Genomic DNA, 19886 nt, shown 5'->3' with positions numbered 1-19886 from the left:
ATAAAGTGTCTCAAAGTAGCAGTGCTGATCTAGGATCAGGTCTCCCCTATCCATTTACTCTTACATATTGTGATCTAAAAGGCAAAACTGATCCCAATTCAGCCGTCCTAATCTGAGACACTTTATGAATATGGGCTCATTGCTTTGTGTTACACATAGGGTTGCAAAGGGAGGGTGTATTACTTGAAACTTTCGAAGTTGACCAGTAAACTACCAGAATTGTTGTATCTTTGAAGGATTTTATACAATCCATCACAAGATTTCTAGTGGCCCATTTGGGCAATTCAGATTATGACAAGTGTCTGTAATAATCTCTGGCCTTCTGTGTGGGTTATGACATTTAACATATATGATATCATTTAATCAGATGATTAAAAAATATTACAAAGCTGTAAAACAATCCTAAATATAAACTTAGTGAATATCATTGGTGTTTAATATGAGGGTTTCAGCCTGAAATGTCATTTTTACAAACTTTTATTTATTTTATGTCAATATGTATTTGTATTGGATTAGACCCTTTTTTTCAAGAATATAACACATTAGATCTGGTAAAAGATAATACAAACAAAAAATCATGCGTTTTCTATTTATTTTGTTGTTACATCATCTTTGAAATGCAAGAGAAAGGCCAGACAGTGATGTAGGATTCTAGATGGAATTTAGATGTTGTCCACCAGATGGCAGCAGTGTGTGTGCAAAGTTTTAGACTGACCCAGTGAAGAATTACATCACTATACAATATTTTGTATCAAGTTTGCCAGGAGCTTTCCCAAATGTGCCAAATTGGTTTTCAAGTACATAACTATAGAAAACATTCAAAAACTCTATGGTAATACAACATTTAAGTTTGCACACTCCCAGGAATGTCATCAATGATGGATCATTAGCTTCCCTACAGAAAAGACACTAACCTTCACACATCTAGATGGCCGGGTGGAGTGGGTGTGGAGTCAGAGGTCAAACTGTAGAACCCAGTTCCTACATTTGAATATACAAATTGATTTTTCAAACAAAACTACACTACATTTTATCTCTGGGAGCCTCAGGATGACAAATCAGAGCAAGATTACTGAATGTAAGTACATTATTAACCTTCAGAGGTGAATGTACCAAACCAGTTGCTGTGATAAGTGTTTTGTTGTTGTGCAATATCCTCAAACAATAGCATGGTATTTTTTCGCTGTAATAGCTGCTGTAAATTGGACACTGCAGTTAGATTAACAAGAATTTAAGCTTTCTGTCCATATAAGACATGTCTATGTCCCGGAAAGTTGCCTGTTGTTTACAACACCATTCTAGTCATAAATCGCATATTGATCAACAACCATCCGGTATAAGGGACACCGATCCCGTAGAGGTTAATGTTTTGGCATCAAACTGGTGGAAGTTGTGAAAAAAGTCAATCGTTGGAGGAGTTGCAGTTAATTGAAAATAATGTCATTGATGATTAGATACTTTTTGCCATTAATTTGGTTATTTTCTCTTGAAGAATATGGTCAAATAAAATTAAAAACATCACATACACCAGATAAGTGCAGTGAAATGTGTTCTTTTACAGGGTCAGCCATGGCGCTCCTGGAGCAAATTAGGGTTAAGTGCCTTGCTCAAGGGCAAGTCGACAGATTTTTCACCTTGTCGGCTCAGGTATTCGAACCAGCAACCTTTCGGTTACTGGCCCAACGCGCTACCTGCCGCACTACTATCTAGTAGAAACTCTTGGACAATATGGTCACAGATACAATAATTGAACACTATATACGAACACATTTAAAAAAAGTTATTCAAGTATAGATTACCGAAGTTACGATAGATTGCCATAGATTCTGTTAATTACCAAAATTACAGAACATTCTGGTAACCTAGCTTTGCAACCCTAGTTACACACATACTGTAGATCTCAATGTCAGAATACAGCCCCACTCACAGGTCATGGTCTAGTTCTGTTGCCCAAATAAATAATGCTTCACCACTGATGTGGTCCCGTGTAGCTCAGTTGGTAGAGCATGGCGCTTGCAACGCCAGGGTTGTGGGTTCGATTCCCACGGGGGGCCAGTATGAAAATGTATGCACTCACTAACTGTAAGTCGCTCTGGATAAGAGCGTTTGCTAAATGACTAAAATTTAAAATTTAAAATGATGCTCCAATACAGATAGGTGTTCTCAGTTTGTTTTTGAGGGCTTTCTATGTACAATCCATTCATAAACCAAGGGATCCGATTTGTTCACCACAAGCACATATTCGATGTACAAATCACTGAAGAAGCAAAGGGCACTCAGGGGTACAAATAACAAAATAACAAACAAAATGGGAGATGAAGACAATGTTATCACAACTTACATCAAGAGACCTAAAACTTCAGGAGGAAAAAACAACCAATATTCAACAGTACTCCAAATTCTTATACAAAGTTAGCTCCATCTAAAAAGCATAAAATACATTTTTACATCACATATGTTGACCTTGACATGTACCATAGCCTTACATAATTTTGTTTCTGGTGTAAGATCTCCTCACTCCATCCTCGTCCCACCCCTCCACTTCCCATTGGCATTATTGCTTCTTATGAACAGGGGGCTATTGGATGGAGAAACATTGCCCTTCAAGAGTGTGAAGTTTAGTTCTGTACACTTCTGTCCTCTGTGATATACACAAAATGAATTTTACGTGTAATTTTTTGCCCTTTTCACAATCTGCAGTGCTCTGGATAAGGCAGCTCTGTTTGGTTTTAAGGCATTGCTGCTTTGAGACTATTAACTCAGACCAGAAGGGGAGAAATGGAAGTGAACACAATCTCATTACATAAGGCCCAGATATAGGGGATACAGAGGGCAAAGTGTGTGTGGGGGTGGGGCGTGTCTCGGTGAGCTGCAGCCGTTATAAAAGTCCAGATAACAGTTGTACAGAGGTCAGAGGTTAGAGGTCAGAGCAGGGCTCTTGGTGACTGACTGAGTGACTGCCATGACCATCTCTCATTGCTGGTAATTTCCATATTGACCCTGTGGAGGGAGGAAGGGAGTACTGTAAATGGGCACATCTTAATGACTTTTCATCCTAACATCTGAACAAACAGGCATTTACTAGGGAAATGCTAATATTTACATATGCTAATATTTACATATCTAAACAGGATGCAAACAAGCACATATGTGGTAGCTAGTTATCAACCTTATGTTGATGCAGACTATTCCTGTGCCTGGCTGCATTGGCTGGATTTAACCAGCAGGTGGCAGCATGGCCTCAGCAACACTCAACAGTAGGGAAGTAACTTAATATCAGTGTACTTTAGCAGTGGGCAAAATGCTGCTCTCTGACTTGTACATTTCACATGATAAGAGGGCCATGTTTGGTATTTTGCAGGTGCATTTCTAAACAGGGGTCGAAAGTGGCTGCTCTTTAGGAATAAAAGTTATTAGTTACACATTCTGATTTATTTTGTTTCAATTTGACTTACTTTGATCATATATTATTCTACACAGTGCATAATTATTAAATTACGCATAAAAAACATTTAAATGCAGTATATTGCATGAAAAGGGATGAATAATAACCCAAGGGATGGTGAGTTGTACTTTTGATTGATTAGGTCAATTCCAAACCATCTACATTTATTTTTTAAAGTTCCCCTACAGATTATGCTTGATGTGTTTGAAGACCTCAAGAATAGAATTCGACCCCTGGTTACAAAAAGAGGTAAAGTAAAGGTGGAAATCAGATGTTTAAATAGAAGACAGGAGGAGAAACATGACGAATGCAAATCAAGGCTAGGCGAACGGCCACACGTCCAGATTTGACATTGAGGTGCATCTTCACAGCAACCATTACCTTTGCTTCTTACAGAGCTAGTCAGGGGTTCAAATCCCCGGGTCTTTATTTCCTCATGTGTCCCTGAATATTCAAAGATAAAGAATCAAAGTGTTGCTGTGGCCCCCGCAAAGGACCACAGAAAATACAGGGCAACACGTAGCTTTCCCCTCCTCTTCAACACTCTCAAAAGTCAGTTATGTTTAGGGAGGAGACACTACATTGCCCTTGCATTGCAGTGCTCTGGTCTGACTTGTTGTATTATCCAAGGCAATATATTATTCAACTCTTTTCCACTTGTCTTAAACTCCCCATACAATGTCAGCATGCACAAGACACCCACTCCACCCTGGTCTCTTGCTTATGGACACTCCCTGAACTCTGGATAAACTTAATGTTATATCTTTAACTTCCATCCATCTCTAGCCAACATATAAAAGGACACAATAAGAGTCACATACAGATAGAGGTTAGGCCTGCCTACTCATGGGCTCATACTCACCTGATCGTAGCCTGGGTATGGGCGTTGTTGCTGGGCCTGAGGGGGGCCGGGCTGGGGGCCCCGGTAGGCCCCATACTGCTGCCCCTGGCCCTGGGGGTAACCCTGGGGGTACTGGCCTGGGGCTCCCTGGGACGGGCCTGGGAAAGGGGGACAGAGCAGAGAGAAAAAGGTTATGATGTCTGACTGAAACATGATGCTACAGTTCTTCACACCATATATGACCAGTTAAGAAGACTGGTCTGTTCAATAACAAAAACCACACAGTCAACCTGGGAGTATAACAGCGCACTTGATTCACTGACTTTGTTCTGTTTGATGTCCATCATTATGACACGTCTTGTTCTTGAGAGTGTCAATTAACCTTTATCTCCCCAATGCACTCCAATAGACATATCCATTGACAACCAGACAGCCAGCCAGAGGCATGGCAGAGAGAGACTGGTGGGTGGTAGTAGTATTAGTTGGGCCCTGGCCCATTTGTTGAAGTTTGGCTCCACATTAACACTGGCCTACTCTGCTGTGTAATGAGAGAGTCTGACTTACTGCAGCCGTAGCTGTAGCCAGAACCAGGGCTTGGTGTTAAGTTTTCTAATGCAAGGAGACATCAAGGGGCCCTCATTAAAAATCACTGCATCAGACAGCCTCTGCAACCTTACCAACGCATAGCACCATGTTATCAGGCATTCTAACGGCTGATCAGTGATTCAATGAATGACTGACTGGGCCAAGTCAAACGTCATTAGGTGCTCGTAATGCAGACGCAGCTACAGCAAATCTTAACCTTGTGGGGCCCGCCTGTGAGAGCGAACAAGTGTGTGTGTGTGTGTGCCAGATGGAGCCCAACTCACAGCCTCTGCCTCTTTCCACCAGCTCATTACTGACATGAGAGAAAGGCCTCTGGCTCAGAGAGAAAGGAGAGCTGACAGGATTTTAAAAGCGAACGAGGGGGGCTGTGGTTCCCACGCCCACACTGCCGAGGGTGATTACCCATAAGCCTGTCCTATTCCTTTCTCTTTCACTCTCTCGCCATCTCTAGCTTTCTGAGGCCAGAACCTTTCTATCACACAGTGACTAGGCCTATACAGTCACTCACCGCAGTACTAGAGGGACACCTAACCCAGCGCCAATGTCTGCCAGCTACCTCTTCTGATCAACGTGCCAGCATGTGTAGCCTTGATTGTGCTGCTGCAACATTGAAAGTGCACCATATCAATTGGCAAAACAGTGGTGCGGTTCAGTAAACATATGTGAGGATCTGGATGAGTGCCATTTGGAATTTAGGACTGATGTTTCAAGACAATGAAAAGGAAAGTAAGTGGTGCCTCCTACAGGATGAGCGTGGACTGACTGCCAGACGTCATCAGAGCATGGGAACACACCAACATCTTTTTATTTCCCATTGCAGTAAAAAAGTATACAAAGTAATAAGCTATGGTAAAATTAAAAGAGAAAGAGAGAAAAGAAAGAGAGAGGAGTGAGAGATAAGGAGCGAGAAACAGAGAGACCGAGACAGACTGATTCAATGATGTTGCTGAGGTTCCACCCACCGTAGCCCTGTTGCGGTCCAGGGTAGCCCTGCTGTCCGGGGTACTGCTGCTGTGGGGGGTAGCCCTGCTGCTGGGGAGGACCTTGCTGGTAGGCCTCCTGCTGCTGGCCATACTGGGCGTTACCTACAGGGGGCAACAGAGAGACATTACAGTATCTGTGACATTACAGTATCTGAACCAGGTTTGACGACAACACAGCAGGCATCAATGCTTAGTGTGGCCAGAATCAGGCTTGGGGTCCATTTCAATTCAGTCAAGTCGGAAGGTAAACTGAAATTCCAATTCCAAATTTTCCCAGCATGATAGGAATTTCAGCTTACTTCCTGAATTGAACAGGATATTGACCCCAACCCTGATCAGAATGTATTTTGAAAACACTGATTTTGGCTGTTAACAAACAAAGTTAACAAACCATTATCTTTTTCATAGGGGGACTGTTGGTTGGCTGCTGGGTCTCGCTCTGGCAGACATGACCCACAGGAGAAAAGAACCAACACCATGATTGGAATTTCATTTTACTTCCTGAATTGACTAGGATATTGACCCCAACCCTGATCAGAACGTTTTTGAAAACACTGATTTTGGCTGTTAACAAACAAAGTTAACAAACCATGATCTTTTTCATAGGGGGACTGTTGGTTGGCTGCTGGGTCTCGCTCTGGCAGACATGACCCACAGGAGAAAAGAACCAACACCATGATTGGAATTTTATTTTACTTCCTGAATTGAACAGGATATTGACCCCAACCCTGATCAGAACGTTTTTTGAAAACACTGATTTAGGCTGTTAACAAACAAAGTTAACAAACCATTATCTTTTTCATAGGGGGACTGTTGGTTGGCTGCTGGGTCTCGCTCTGGCAGACAAGACAAGAACCACAGGAGAAAAGAACCAACACTGTGAGCACGCCCATTAAAACATTACGTTAATTTTTGTTTGTTTTTATATGCAACAGGGTTGTTATAGTGACTCCTTTTTAGCATCCTTACCTGACACCTGCTATGAGCCATTAATAAAACAAAGCTGGAACAACAACATTTATGAGAAATGAAATATTTGTGAGTGATAAATCAAGAACGATTAAAAGTAGTCACGTGCATAGCGTTGAGGGACATGAAGCCAGAAAACAGAGAGCAGAGACTTAGAACAAAATCAGAAAGCTTCAGCTGGCCAGGGAAGGCTAAACGGGGGAAATAATACTGGTGTAGAAAGTGTATTTGAGTTATGTTATTAATTGTAAAGAGCTAGCATTTAGGCTACTGCAGTTATCAAACACAATAGCCTTTGTCACATTTGGAAAGAAGTCTCAGAAATGTCTCCATAAAAGCAGAAGCAACACAAAAGTTCCATAAGTCATCATGTGTCTTTAGCTTAGCTTCTTCCTTTTCCCCTGTGTGTACATTTCTGAGAAGCTACATAGATACCTCCTTGGTAGTATTGTTCTGAGGGATCAAAGCCTTGATCAGGGAACGGTGGCTGTAGCAAACCACCTATAGCATTATTTCACAAGGAGATAGGAAGACATGTTATTTCATGTCCATGTTTGAGGTCAATGAGGGGGAAAATCAGGGGATTATAAATATACAGATTGTTATATACCGGTACATCTTTTATTTTGCTTCAAGCAATGTCTCTGTGTGTGTGGGTATCAATGTTCATAAATATAGTTTTGCAAAAGTGATAAGTAAACACTGGAATTTTTTTGCTTCACTTTCTTTTGAGAATATACAGTTTTACAAGACAATATTTAAATCCTGTAATTCCCATCAGAGTACAACCTAGCTATGAGACTGGAGAGTACTGTGTCAAAGTTTGAAAGGGAATAGAAAGTAGACAACTCAGAAAGGTGTAAAAGTGATTGACACATGCAAGAGAAAGTTATTAATTTAAGAATAATCGTTGATGGGGATGCTATGATGCAAAATCACTATGGAGGGGTGGAAAATCACTGGTGAAAAATCCCAGTCCAACTAGTCTGCTTTTCCACCAGGAGTCTTCAACACAACATCTGTCAACTCGTGCGTGGGGCTTCTGCTAAAGTAGGACCTCCACTTCCGCTAAAAGCGCCACCTAAGATCAACTTCCTGGATTGAGTCGCAGTACGCATTTGGAGCCCCACCTCCACAAGATAACAGTTTGACAGAATAACTAGACGACTAGCTATTTGTTTATCGAAGACGCAGAGCTCCGGAGGGATGGTGGGCGGGCAAACATCAGAGCTTCCTTCTTGCCAGGATTACAGAGCACTTTGACTGTCCAACTGAACAGTTAAAGACAGCTTCCATTCTCTATTTCCACAAATTTTCTAGATAACTGCGGTGGAACCAACATAAACCATTGATGATCTGTCTCTATGCGGCTCGGGTGTAAAGTGGTGCTGAGCAATTCACTGGCTTTAGCTGAGGGACGGTGTCACTGTCACACAATGTTGTTTTGGTACTCTCTATCCTCTGTCCTTCTCCATGCCTCAATACAGCTTCTCTAAGTGAACGTTAGACGGACGGAGAGGTTTGGTTGTTTCTACGAGCGGTTGGTTGGTTGGAGGGTTGGTTCTCCTACCTTCTGAGGCTCCCTGTCCTGCGTGACTGTACTGGTCCCCATAGTAGTCTTCCTGCCCTGGGTACTGCTGAGGGGGTCCTACATACACACACACAACACACACAGGTTGATTCAAGGTGTAGTTGGGGCGGGAGGGAGGAGGGGGGGGTGGGGGGGGGGGTCATTTCGGTGGGTAAAGGGGAGTGAGGTTGGAATTTGGGCCGCTTATTCGCTAGAGAGCTCCTGGTCCCCAAACTATAGTTCAGTTGTCTGGGGCTGACAACAACCTTCAGGGCACCTGGGTGTTCCTTCTATGGTAATGGGGCTACCTGTGTCTATGAGCAACGGCAGTGTAAGTGAAAGATAGTTCCACTTAAAGACGAAGTGGAAAGGGGGTTAGGGACAGGAGAAGAGGTTTCAGCCCTGTATCAAGTCAAACCAAGCGCCTTGGCCCAGTGCCCACTCTGTAGAGCAGAGCGTACCTTGCTGTGGGGGTCTGTAAGGGGGCATGGACCTCTGCCCCATCACGTGGTTCCCCTGGCCCATCATGCCCATGGGGTTCTGCTGGCCCTGGTAGTGCTGCCCGCCACCCCCAGGGGGCATGTTGTACTGCTGGGAGGGAGGCTGGTGCATCATGGGCCCTGGGGCGGGAACAACACAAAAACACACAATATGTCATTACAGAACCCAATTTGAAAAAACTAAACAATAAAGCATTCATGGGTGGATGTCATCATCAAAAGATGTGTATGGGTCAAAGAGAAGGTCTTTCAAGGAGACGTTTGTTTTCCTCTTTCCTGTACCTTGGTTAGGCTGCATGTTCATGTTGGGCCGGGGGCCGTAGTTGCCCATGGGTCCTTGGGTCATGTTCATTTGGCCTTGGGCAGGCATGCCCTGAGAGGGCGGCACAGCGTGGTTGTAGCCGCCCATGGAGCCGTGGCTGCTGGGGGGCATGTTAATGGAGCCGCTGCCGGGTATGTTGGGGGGCTGGTTGGGACCCGGCCCAGGGCCCTGCATGGGCATGTGATTAGGCCCTGAGAAAAAAAGGACAGATCATTCAACCTTTAGGAAGATATATGACCATACAGTACAGAGATTAAGATTGAATTATTTTATTAAAACATTCACTTTCCTGAGAAAGTATTTTCTCCCTATTCTAATATGTATGAGCATGTGTGCTGTAGAGCCTTGACAACTGGTAATAATTGGTCAATCTACCCTGCAGCAGAACAAAGTATACTAAATGTTAGCAGTCTCTCCCCTAGGGCTGGGCGGTATACCGTATTTTACTATATACTGGTATTGAATCAAGGACAGGTTTTGGTTTTTACTTTACCTTCTATTACATTATTTCAATGTTTGGTTTGTTAAATGTGATAAACAACCCTGGTGCGTGTAATGTCCGTTATAGTTGCCTCAGTTTGCTACTTGAGATGTCTTTCTCCCTCTCCTCCTGCTGCATGCTGCTTCCCACACCAAGCCCCGCCCCCTGTCACTTAACGAGACAGCAGTTGCTCAACCATTGAGTCACAAGCAGTTTCTTGCTGTTCACTCTGCAGTCTGTTAATAATTCCTTCATGGCTTCTTCATTCGTTGTCATGTCAAACAACAAGGTGCTGCCCACTATATTCCAACTATAGAATTCGAATAATCATTCAATTTTCATGATTCCAACAGTTCACCAATTAACTAGGTCTAGATTTTTTGCCTATACCATGCAGCTCTGCTGAAATTGTTTTGTTTGAAGTTGGATTGAACAGTATAAAACAATCCGGGTCATGAACTACTCATTTTTTCCCCCACCTTTATTTAACCAGGTAAGCCAGTTGAGAACAAGTTCTCATTTACAACTGCGACCTGGCCAAGATAAAGCAAAGCAGTGCGATAAAAACAACAACAGTTACATATGGGGTAAACAAAACAAAGTCAAAAATACAACAGAAAATATATATACAGTGTGTGCAAATGTAGCAAGTTATGAAGGCAAAATAATTACAATTTAGTATTAACACTGGAATGATAGATGTGCAAGAGATTATGTGCAAATAGAGATACATTACATTTTAGTCATTTAGCAGACGCTCTTATCCAGAGCGACTTACAGGAGCAATTAGGGTTAAGTGCCTTGCTTAAGGGCACAGACAGATTTTTCACCTAGTCGGCTCGGGGATTAGAACCAGCAACCTTTCGGTTACTGGCACAACGCTCTTACCCACTAGGCTACCTGCAAATGAGCTAAATAAATAACAATATGGGGATGAGGTAGCTGGGTGGGCTAATTTCAGATGGGCTGTGTACAGGTGCAGTGATCGGTAAGGTGCTCTGACAACTGATGCTTAAAGTTAGTGAGGGAGATAGTCTCCAGCTTCAGAGATTTTTGCAGTTCGTTCCAGTCATTGGCAGCAGAGAACTGGAAGGAATGGCGGCCAAAGGAGGTGTTGGCTTTGGGGATGACCAGTGAGATATACCTGCTGGAGCGCATACTACGGGTGGGTGTTGCTATGGTGACCAGTGAGCTAAGATAAGGCGGGATTTGCCTAGCAGTGATTTATAGATGACCTGGAGCCAGTGGGTTTGGCGACGAATATATAGTGAGGACCAGCCAACAAGAGCTTACAGGTCACAGTGGTGGGTAGTATATGGGGCTTTGGTGATAAAACGGATGGCACTGTGATAGACTACATCCAATTTGCTGAGTAGAGTGTTGGAAGCTATTTTGAAAAATGACATCGCCGAAGTCAAGGATCGGTAGGATAGTCAGTTTTAAGAGGGCATGTTTGGCAGCATGAGTGAAGGAGGCTTTGTTGCGAAATAGGAAACCGATTCTAGATTTAACTTTGGATTGGAGATGCTTAATGTGAGTCTGGAAGGAGAGTTTATAGTCTAACCAGAGACCTAGGTATTTGTAGTTGTCCACATACTCTACGTCAGACCCGCCGAGAGTAGTGATTCTAGTCGGGTGGGCGGGTGCCAGCAGCGTTCGATTGAAGAGCATGCATTTAGTTTTACTAGTGTTTAAGAGCAGTTGGAGGCCACGGAAGGAGTGTTGTATGGCATTGAAGCTCGTTTGGAGGTTTGTTAACACAGTGTCCAATGAAGGGCCAGATGTATACAAAATGGTGTTGTCTGCGTAGAGGTGGATCTGAGAGTCACCAGCAGCAAGAGCGACATCATTCATATACACAGAGAAAAGAGTCGGCCCGGGAATTGAACCCTGTGGCACCCCCATATAGACTGCCATAGGTCCAGACAACAGGCCCTCCGATTTGACACATTGAACTCTATCTGAGAAGTAGTTGGTGAACCAGGCGAGGCAGTCATTTGAGAAACCAAGGCTATTTACTCTGCCAATAAGAATGCGGTGGTTGACAGAGTTGAAAGCCTTGGCCAGGTCGATGAAGACGGCTGCACAGTACTGTCTATTATCGATCGCGGTTATAATATCGTTTAGGACCTTGAGCGTGGCTGAGGTGCACCCATGACCAGCTCAGAAACCGGATTGCATAGCGGAGAAGGTACGGTGGGATTTGAAATGGTCAGTGATCTGTTTGTTATTATTATTATTATTAACTTGGCTTTCAAAAACTTTCCAAAGGCAGGGCAGGATGGATATCGGTCTGTAACAATTTGGATCTAGAGTGTCACCCCCTTTGAAGAGGGGGATGACCGTGGCAGCTTTCCAATCTCTGGGGATCTCAGACGTTACGAAAGAGAGGTTGAACAGGCTAGTAATAGGGATTGCGACATTTTCGGAGGCTAATTTTAGAAAGAAAGGGTCCAGATTGTCTAGCCCAGATTATTTGTAGGTGTCCAGATTTTGCAGCTCTTTCAGAACATCAGCTGTCTGAATTTGTGTGAAGGAGAAGCGGGGGGCGGGGGGGGCATGGGCAAGTTGCAGCGGAGGGTGCAGAGCTGGTGGCCGAGGTAGGGGTAGCCAGGTGGAAAGCATGGCCAGCCATAGCAAAATGCTTGTTGAAATTCTCGATTATTGTAGAGTTATCGGTGGTGATAGTGTTTCCTAGCCTCAGTGCAGTGGGAAGCTGGGAGGAGGTGCTCCTATTCCCCATGGACCTTACAGTGTCCCAAAACTTTTTGGAGTTGGTGCTACAGGATGCAAATTTCTGTTTGAAAAAGCTAGCCTTTGCTTTCCTAACTGCTTGTGTATATTGGTTCCTAACTTCCCTGAAAAGTTGCATATTGCGGGGGCTATTCGATGCTAATGCAGTATGCCACAGGATGTTTTTGTGCTGGTCAAGGGCAGTCAAGTCTGAGGAGAACCAGGGGCTTTATCTGTTCTTAGTTCAGAATTTTTTGAATGGGGCATGCTTATTTAAGATTGAGAGGAAAGCACTTTTAAAGAACAACCAGGCATCCTCTACTGACAGAATGAGATCGATATCCATCCACGATACCTGGGCCAGGTCAATTAGGAAGGCCTGCTCACTACAGTGTTTTAGGAAGCGTTTGACAGTGATGAGGGGTGGTCGTTTGACCGCGGACCCGTTATGGACGCAGGCAATAAGGCAGTGATCGCTGAGATCCTGGTTGAAGACAGCGAAGGTGTATTCAGAGGGTAAATTAGTCCGGATGATATCTATGAGGGTGCCCATGTTTACGGATTTAGGGTTGTACCTGGTAGGTTCATTGATCATTTGTGTGAGATTGAGGGCATCTAGTTTGGATTGTAGGATGGCCGGGGTGTTAAGCATATCCCAGTTTAGGTCACCAAGCAGTACCAACTCTGAGGATAGATGGGGGGCAATCAATTCACATATGGTGTCCAGGGCACAGCTGGGGGCTGAGGGGGGTCTGTAGCAAGCGGCAACAGTGAGAGACTTATTTCTGGAAAGGTGGATTTTTAGAAGTAGGAGCTCACACTGTTTGGGCACAGACCTGGATAGTATGATAGAGCTCTGCAGGCTTTCTCTACAGTAGATTGCAACTCATTTACATTTACATTTTAGTCATTTAGCAGACGCTCTTATCCAGAGCGACTTACAGTTAGTGAGTGCATACATTATTTTTTTTTCATACCCCCCGTGGGAATCGAACCCACAACCCTGGCGTTGCAAACGCCATGCTCTACCAACTGAGCTACATCCCCGCCGGCCATTCCCTCCCCTACCCTGGACAACACTGGGCCAATTGTGCGCCGCCCCATGGGTCTCCCGGTCGCGGCCGGCTACGACAGAGCCTGGATTCGAACCAGGATCTCTAGTGGCACAGCTAGCACTGCGATGCAGTGCCTTAGACCACTGCGCCACTCGGGAGGCGCAGTGGTCTCCACCCCCTTTGGCAGTTCTATCTAGATGGAAAATGTTGTAGTTGGAGAATTTTTGGTGGCCTTCCTAAGCCAGGATTCAGACACTGCTAGAACATCAGGGTTGGCGGAGTGTGCTAACGCAGTGAATAACTCAAACTTAGGGAGGAGGCCTCTGATGTTAACATGCAAAAAGCCAAGGCTTTTGCGGTTACAGAAGTCAACAAATGATAGCGCCTGGGGAGTAGGAGTGATACTGGGGGCTGCAGGTCCTGGGTTAACCTCTACATCACCAGAGGAACAGAGGAGGACTAGAATAAGGATACGGCTAAAGGCTTTAAGAACTGGTCTTCTAGTGCGTTGGGTCCAGAGAATAAAAGGGGCAGATTTCTGGGCGTTGTAGAATAGATTCAGGGCATTATGTACAGACAAGGATATGGAAGGATATGAGTACAGTGGAGGTAAACCTAAGCGTTGGGTAACAATGAAAGAGATAGCATTACTGGAGGCACCGATTGAGCCGGTCTCCGCAGGTATGGGGGGTGGAACAAAGGAGCTATTTGAGGCAGTTTGAGAGGGACTTGAGGCTCTACAGTGAAATTGTATAATAAGAACTAACTGGAACAGCAATAGGCAAGGCACATTGACATGGGAGAGAGGCATAAAGCAATCACAGGTGTTATTTGAGAGAGCTAAGACAACAACTGGTAATGGTGATGAAAGTTTGGGCTGAGGCTAAACAGATAAACAGGACAGGGTACCGTGTAAAGGAACAGTCCAGCAGGCATCAGCTGTGCAGCTGAGTGATCATAAGGTCCAGTGAACAGCAATATGTGAGTCTGAGAGCAGTTCGAATTGGTGCTACAGCACAGGCGAGCAGGAAGCATGGCTGTTGAATTGCGTGTGCTAGCGGGCCGGGGCTAGCAGATGGATCTTCGTGGTCGTCGCAATGGGAAGCCTGTTGAAACCACAGACGATTACGTCGGCAGACCAGTCGTGATGGATCGGCGGGGCTCCGTGTCGACACTAGGAGGTCCCGTCTGGTTGACAGAGAGGTAGATAGCCGGGAGATGGGCCTGACTCGAGGCTAGCTCAAGGCTGATTAGCCAACAACAACATCCATTTGGTTGCAGCTAGCTAGTTGCGATGATCCAATGTTAAAGGTCCAGTGATTCCCGCAGAAAATCCGATATGTTCTGGGTCGAATACGCGTTGTGCAGACAGTGCAGACTGGCCGATAATAGTCCAGGCTAGAGCTGGCTGGTAGGTAGGTAGTGCAGGCCACGGACAATGGTGAAAAACCGCTAACGGTGGCTAATAGCAAGTAGCTAGTTAGCTGGCTACTCCCGTCCGGTAGACAGAGAGGTAGATAGCCGGGATATGGGCCTGGCTCGAGGCTAGCTCAAGGCTAACTGGTGCTTGCGTCGGGGGCAGTGGTGATTAGCCAACAGCAACATCCATTCGGTTGTGGCTAGCTAGTTGCGATCCGGTGTTAAGGTCCAGTGATTCAGTTATTCCGGCTGAAAATCCGATGTTCTGGGTGAAAACCGCTAACGGTGGCTAATAGAAAGTAGCTAGTTAGCTGGCTCGCTAGTTTTAACTGGAGATTCTAGAAAAAGGTAAGTAAATAATAGAATCCGTTCCACATTGAGTGAGGCGGGTTGCAGGAAAGTATATTTAGTAGAAGGATGAAAAGTGTGATAGGGAAAATATATACGAAAAATACACAAAAAAACAAAAAACAGGCTATTTACACGGACACACTACAGAGTACACGACAGCACTGCTACGCCATCTTGGACATCCAGCTCATAAAGCATGTTTAGAAGTTGTATTATTCAAAAACATAACATCCGATAAAACATTTGAAAATATTATGTTATTTTGGCCATATCGCCCAGCCCTACTCTCCACACACAAACAAACACGCATACAAACACAACCACAGTGAAGTGGAGTCCAAGACCACCAGAGCTCACAGACGGGTGACATCATCGTTTAGCAGAGCACCCTCCCCTCCTCTTCCAGCTCTGTGGTGTTGCTAGGCAACCCTAGTGAGTGAGACAGGGATAGAGGGAGGATGGGAGGTCACTTACCAGGCATCTGTCCGTTCATCTGGCTCTGCATATGAGGGGCTGGGGGTCCGCCACTGACCATGCCCTCAGAGGGCATGTTGTGTCCGTGGGGAGGCTGGGGGCCCGGTGCTCCGCTCTGGTTCATCCCACCAGGGCCCATGGGCATGTTCTGAGTAGGAGGCTGCAGACAGACAACACCAGCCGTGTTAAGATACATATCTCAACCATGCATGAGAGAAAAAGAGGGGGGAGACGGAGGAAGACTGTTGGACGGATGACCATGGGATCTTAAAATGTAAGATCAGAAATGATGTTCAAAATAAATGCAAATTATATTGAAGGTACAGGATTAAAAGAGTCCGGCCTTTCTGTGGATATAATATGTTATATAATCTCTGGATATGACATGTTATTCTATCATCTACTTCACAGCACCAGATTGCAGCAACAAGTAAGCCTTTATAATAAAGGAGAGCCTATCAACACAGAGAATACCATTACATTGCACTGTATCATACTATTGCAATGGCCATCAATTAGCCTATCACCAGCAGTGTATCTCAGAGGTATCCTGTATGAAGTTTCACAATAAAAGTTCCTGTGTTTGAATATCAATCATATAGCCTCCAATACACAGTATGAACATTGTGTGAACCAAGACACCCTATCATAAATTAACCCCCACTTCTCCATCCATACTCACTTCAAGCTTTACCTCTGGGGGAGTAGGGGAGTCACACTTCTGAAATCAAGTACAGAGCATCTAGGTGAACATTATACACCTCCCCTTTGACCAACAATAGGGGAGACAGGGCAATCTTCCATTGGTGGCATATGAGGCATATCATATTATTACATTCAATCTCACATGCACCGCAAAATCTATCGTCAGAGCTTGATAGGGTTAGATATCCTGGGAATGGGATGGAAAACCACTATACTGGCTTAATTTCCTGTACTGGTAGAATTTGGTGGAGTTCCTGACTACCAGTGTAACGCATATAAAGAGGCTTGGCTCTTCTTCAATTGCAACTTAGTTCTGTTGTTGCATTTCTATGCCCTTATTTCAAGGCCCTTATTTCAAGTCAGGATCTATACATTTTTATATCAGAATACATGATAGTTTCTTATGGAGGGAGTATTGTTAGACCCCTTCATCAAAGAGTCATGTTTTGGGCATAAAAAAAGCCCTATGCTTAGTTCGAGATTTAAAATCACTGACCACAATCTTTGAACTATCGGGAGCCAAGAACAACACCTTATTTCTAATTGTACAGTATCTGTACAACTTGATGAATCCTAGAATGCTTTAAGTTTGTCCTCTGCCAAAAATGTGTCAGAGTGAATCCAATTCAGTACCAATGAATTGTCCCTTTCTTGTAACATCACTGCCCTTCTCCACCCTGGACCCATACTCACAGCAGGGAGCAGAGACTGCATGTTCTGATTGGAGTCTGCTATTGTGGCCAGGTAAACTAAATTTCTGTGGAGCATCTGCTGGTACCTGTTGACAGAAAACAGATAAAACACATGTTAACATTTAAAACGCAGGGAGAGGAGCCATCAATACACTGCAAAAACTCAGATGCATGATAGTATGCAACCTGAAAGCCCATCAGGTACGGAGTTTTTGTACATAAAGGATAACTTACTGTGAACATTCTGCTGTCTTTCCTTTGCTCTGGAAGTCCATTATACATTGAATCAGCTGATTGTTTTCATCCAGTAACTGAAACATGACAGAGCAAAACAGGAAGAAAACATAAGAAAATGTGCGTATGCTAAACAAACCATACAACTCTATGCACAAGGACTACTTTTCATTTCCATTGAACTTCACAAAAACACATTTACTTGAAGAACAGTACAGATGCAAAGTTTGGTCACAGAATGATGGTTTGTGCTGTCTGTTAGCAAACGTTGCATGTGTAATTGTTCAAATTAGACCATATGCATAGTTGTATGGTTTGTCTAATTTAGCAATCATTGGTTTTTGTTTGGCATACATTTTAAAGTGAAAAATCATTTGAGAGAATACAGTAAATACAATGTAAAATAGGTTGGGGAATTGTGATGCATACATGGAAACAATGTTGCTTGTATTAACTTCTTGAATCATACAGTATATAACTCCAGAGGACAAACTGTTGTTCCAATCCAGACTACTCATAAAATCATATTTTCTTTGAGAATAGAGTAGTACATGATGTTAATGGCAACATTGTAACAAGCTAGCTGGTCCCGCCTTTGCCTTTTTCTCTACCTAGTAACAACGCATTTGTCAGCTAACGTTACTGTTCTGTGTGCCAGCTAACAAAAGACGCTAACAATCCAGCTAAGAAAATACTAGGCCTCCATTCATATCAGAAACAAATGTAATGTTAGTCCCTCGAATCGACAAAAAAACGTTGTTATTTTTAGATTTGCCCACTCCGGCGAAGTTCATATTGACCGCGCTTTACCCTAGCAACATTGTTACCAATCTATTTCCCTCTTTACTTAGCTAACGTTAGCTGCCTATAGTTCAACCTGCCGACTGGCTAGGCTAGTTAGCGAGCTAGCTAGCAGCAGCTGGTGCTATCCGCATCCATTCTGTTGTGGTGCGTGATAAAGATGAATTACCTTTTGAATTCCAGCGGGTGTAATATCACCCTTTCCACGTTGTCTATGAGGTGCAAACGCCACCGACATGGTGATTTGCTATTAAGCGAAATAAACTAAAACATACAACTAAACAGCTAACAAATCTGTAGAACTCAAACCAGGCAGTAAAGAATATGAACTAGTATTCTGCCAGCAGCACAAACAATGACGTCACTTTTGTACGGTAATGAAGGAACCTTCAAAATAAAAGCCCGCATTTCAAAACATTGGAATGTGAATAACTAATTTAAATGACATTTCATTTTTTATCAATGGCCACTTTTATTGTGCCATTTTAAAGACCAATAATACAAAAATACAATGCTGACCCTGGTATGTTGAGAATATTGAGCTGTAGTGAGAACTTTTCTACCTGTCTCAGCTAAAGTGAGGTGGGAAATAACCAAATATGCTTAGTTTTGGAGGGGGACTGTGTTATAGACATATGCATTTAGTCCTGCATATTATACTAATTCCAAAACAATGCATTAATGTACTGTTGTTGTGTTGAATATCAGTTGTAAATATCAGTAAACAAAGACAAAGACACCATGTAAACAATGATGCAGGGGCTGAGTCACTGGCTTGCTGGTGCTCTTTCATGCCGTCCCTGGGAGGGGTGCGTCACTTGAGTGGGTTGAGTTACTGACGTGATCTTCCTGTCTGGGTTGGCGCCCCCCCCTTGGTTTGTGCTGTGGTGGAGACCTCTGTGGGCTATACTCGGCCTTGTCTCAGGATTGTAAGTTGGTGGTTGGGGATATCCCTCTGGTGATGCGGGGATTGTGCTTTGGTGGAGTGGGTGGGGTTATATCCTTCCTGTTTGGCCCTGTCCGGGGGTTTCTTCGGATGGGGCCACAGTGTCTCCGGACCGCTCCTGTCTCAGCCTCCAGTATTTATGCTGCAGTAGTTTATGTGTCGGGGGGCTGGGGTTAGTTGGTTATACCTGGAGTACTTCTCCTGTCTTATCCAGTGTCCTGTGTGAATTTAAGTATGCTCTCTCTAATTCTCTCGTTCTCTCTTTCTCTCTGAGAACCTGAGCCCTAGGACCATACGTCAGGACTACCGGGCATGATGACACCTTGCTGTCCCCAGTCCGCCTGGCCTTGCTGCTATTCCAGTTTCAACTGTTCTGCCTGCGGCTACGAAACCCCTACCTGTCCCAGACCTGCTGTTTTCAACTCTTAATGATCGGCTATGAAAAGCCAACTGAGAGACCTGAGCCCTAGGACCATACGTCGGGACTACCGGCCGTGGTGACTCCTTGCTGTCCCCAGTCCGCCTGGCCTTGCTGCTATTCCAGTTTAAACTGTTCTGCCTGCGGTTATGGAACCCCTACCTGTCCCAGACCTGCTGTTTTCAAACTCTTAATGATCGGCTATGAAAAGCCAACTGAGATTTATTCCTGATTATTATTTGACCATGCTTGTCACTTATGAACATTTTTGAACATCTTGGCATGGTTCTGTTATAATCTCCACCCGGCACAGCCAGAAGAGGACTGGCCACCCCTCATAG

At 44.2% G+C, this 19886-nt stretch overlaps 1 protein-coding gene across 5 annotated transcripts; it reads right to left on the bottom strand.

Annotated features, from left to right (window-relative positions):
- Positions 1-575: 575 nt before the first annotated feature.
- On the bottom strand, positions 576-18541 carry LOC311098638 (protein SSXT-like). Of its 5 annotated transcripts, none has more exons than XM_084139171.1 (11): positions 18351-18541; positions 17381-17457; positions 17148-17232; positions 15750-15909; positions 9197-9427; positions 8876-9034; positions 6267-6314; positions 5855-5977; positions 4308-4444; positions 3827-3889; positions 576-3000 (listed from the first exon to the last, which is right to left on the bottom strand). In XM_084139171.1, the coding sequence occupies exons 1-10, from the start codon at positions 18417-18419 to the stop codon at positions 3872-3874; spliced, it is 1107 nt and encodes a 368-aa protein (XP_083995297.1). In that variant the 5' UTR covers positions 18420-18541; the 3' UTR covers positions 576-3000; positions 3827-3871. The 5 variants fall into 5 exon arrangements, with proteins under 5 accessions (XP_083995297.1, XP_083995295.1, XP_083995299.1 ...); XM_084139169.1 differs by lacking the exon at positions 3827-3889 and adding an exon at positions 16432-16470 and having other exon boundaries at positions 18351-18504; XM_084139173.1 differs by lacking the exons at positions 3827-3889; positions 6267-6314 and adding an exon at positions 8415-8492 and having other exon boundaries at positions 18351-18504.
- Positions 18542-19886: the final 1345 nt, after the last annotated feature.

This window comes from Coregonus lavaretus, assembly GCF_964263955.1.
Source record: "Coregonus lavaretus genome assembly, chromosome: 23".
In the NCBI taxonomy this organism is placed as follows: domain Eukaryota; kingdom Metazoa; phylum Chordata; class Actinopteri; order Salmoniformes; family Salmonidae; genus Coregonus; species Coregonus lavaretus.
The sequence above is the reverse complement of the archived record's forward strand: the minus strand, read 5'-3'. Positions and strand labels throughout refer to the sequence as shown.

What these genes read in the sequence shown, in the direction of transcription:
- LOC311098638 (XM_084139169.1), bottom strand. Translation starts at nt 18,419, where the DNA reads ATGTCGGTGGCGTTTGCACCTCATAGACAACGTGGAAAGGGTGATATT. An exon ending in GAACATGCAGCCTAACCAAG is followed by an intron (nt 9,035 to 9,196) that starts GTACAGGAAAGA and finishes TTCCCGCCCCAG; the next exon opens with GGCCCATGATGCACCAGCCT. An exon ending in CATACCCAGGCTACGATCAG is followed by an intron (nt 3,001 to 4,307) that starts GTGAGTATGAGC and finishes CTCCCTCCACAG; the next exon opens with GGTCAATATGGAAATTACCA.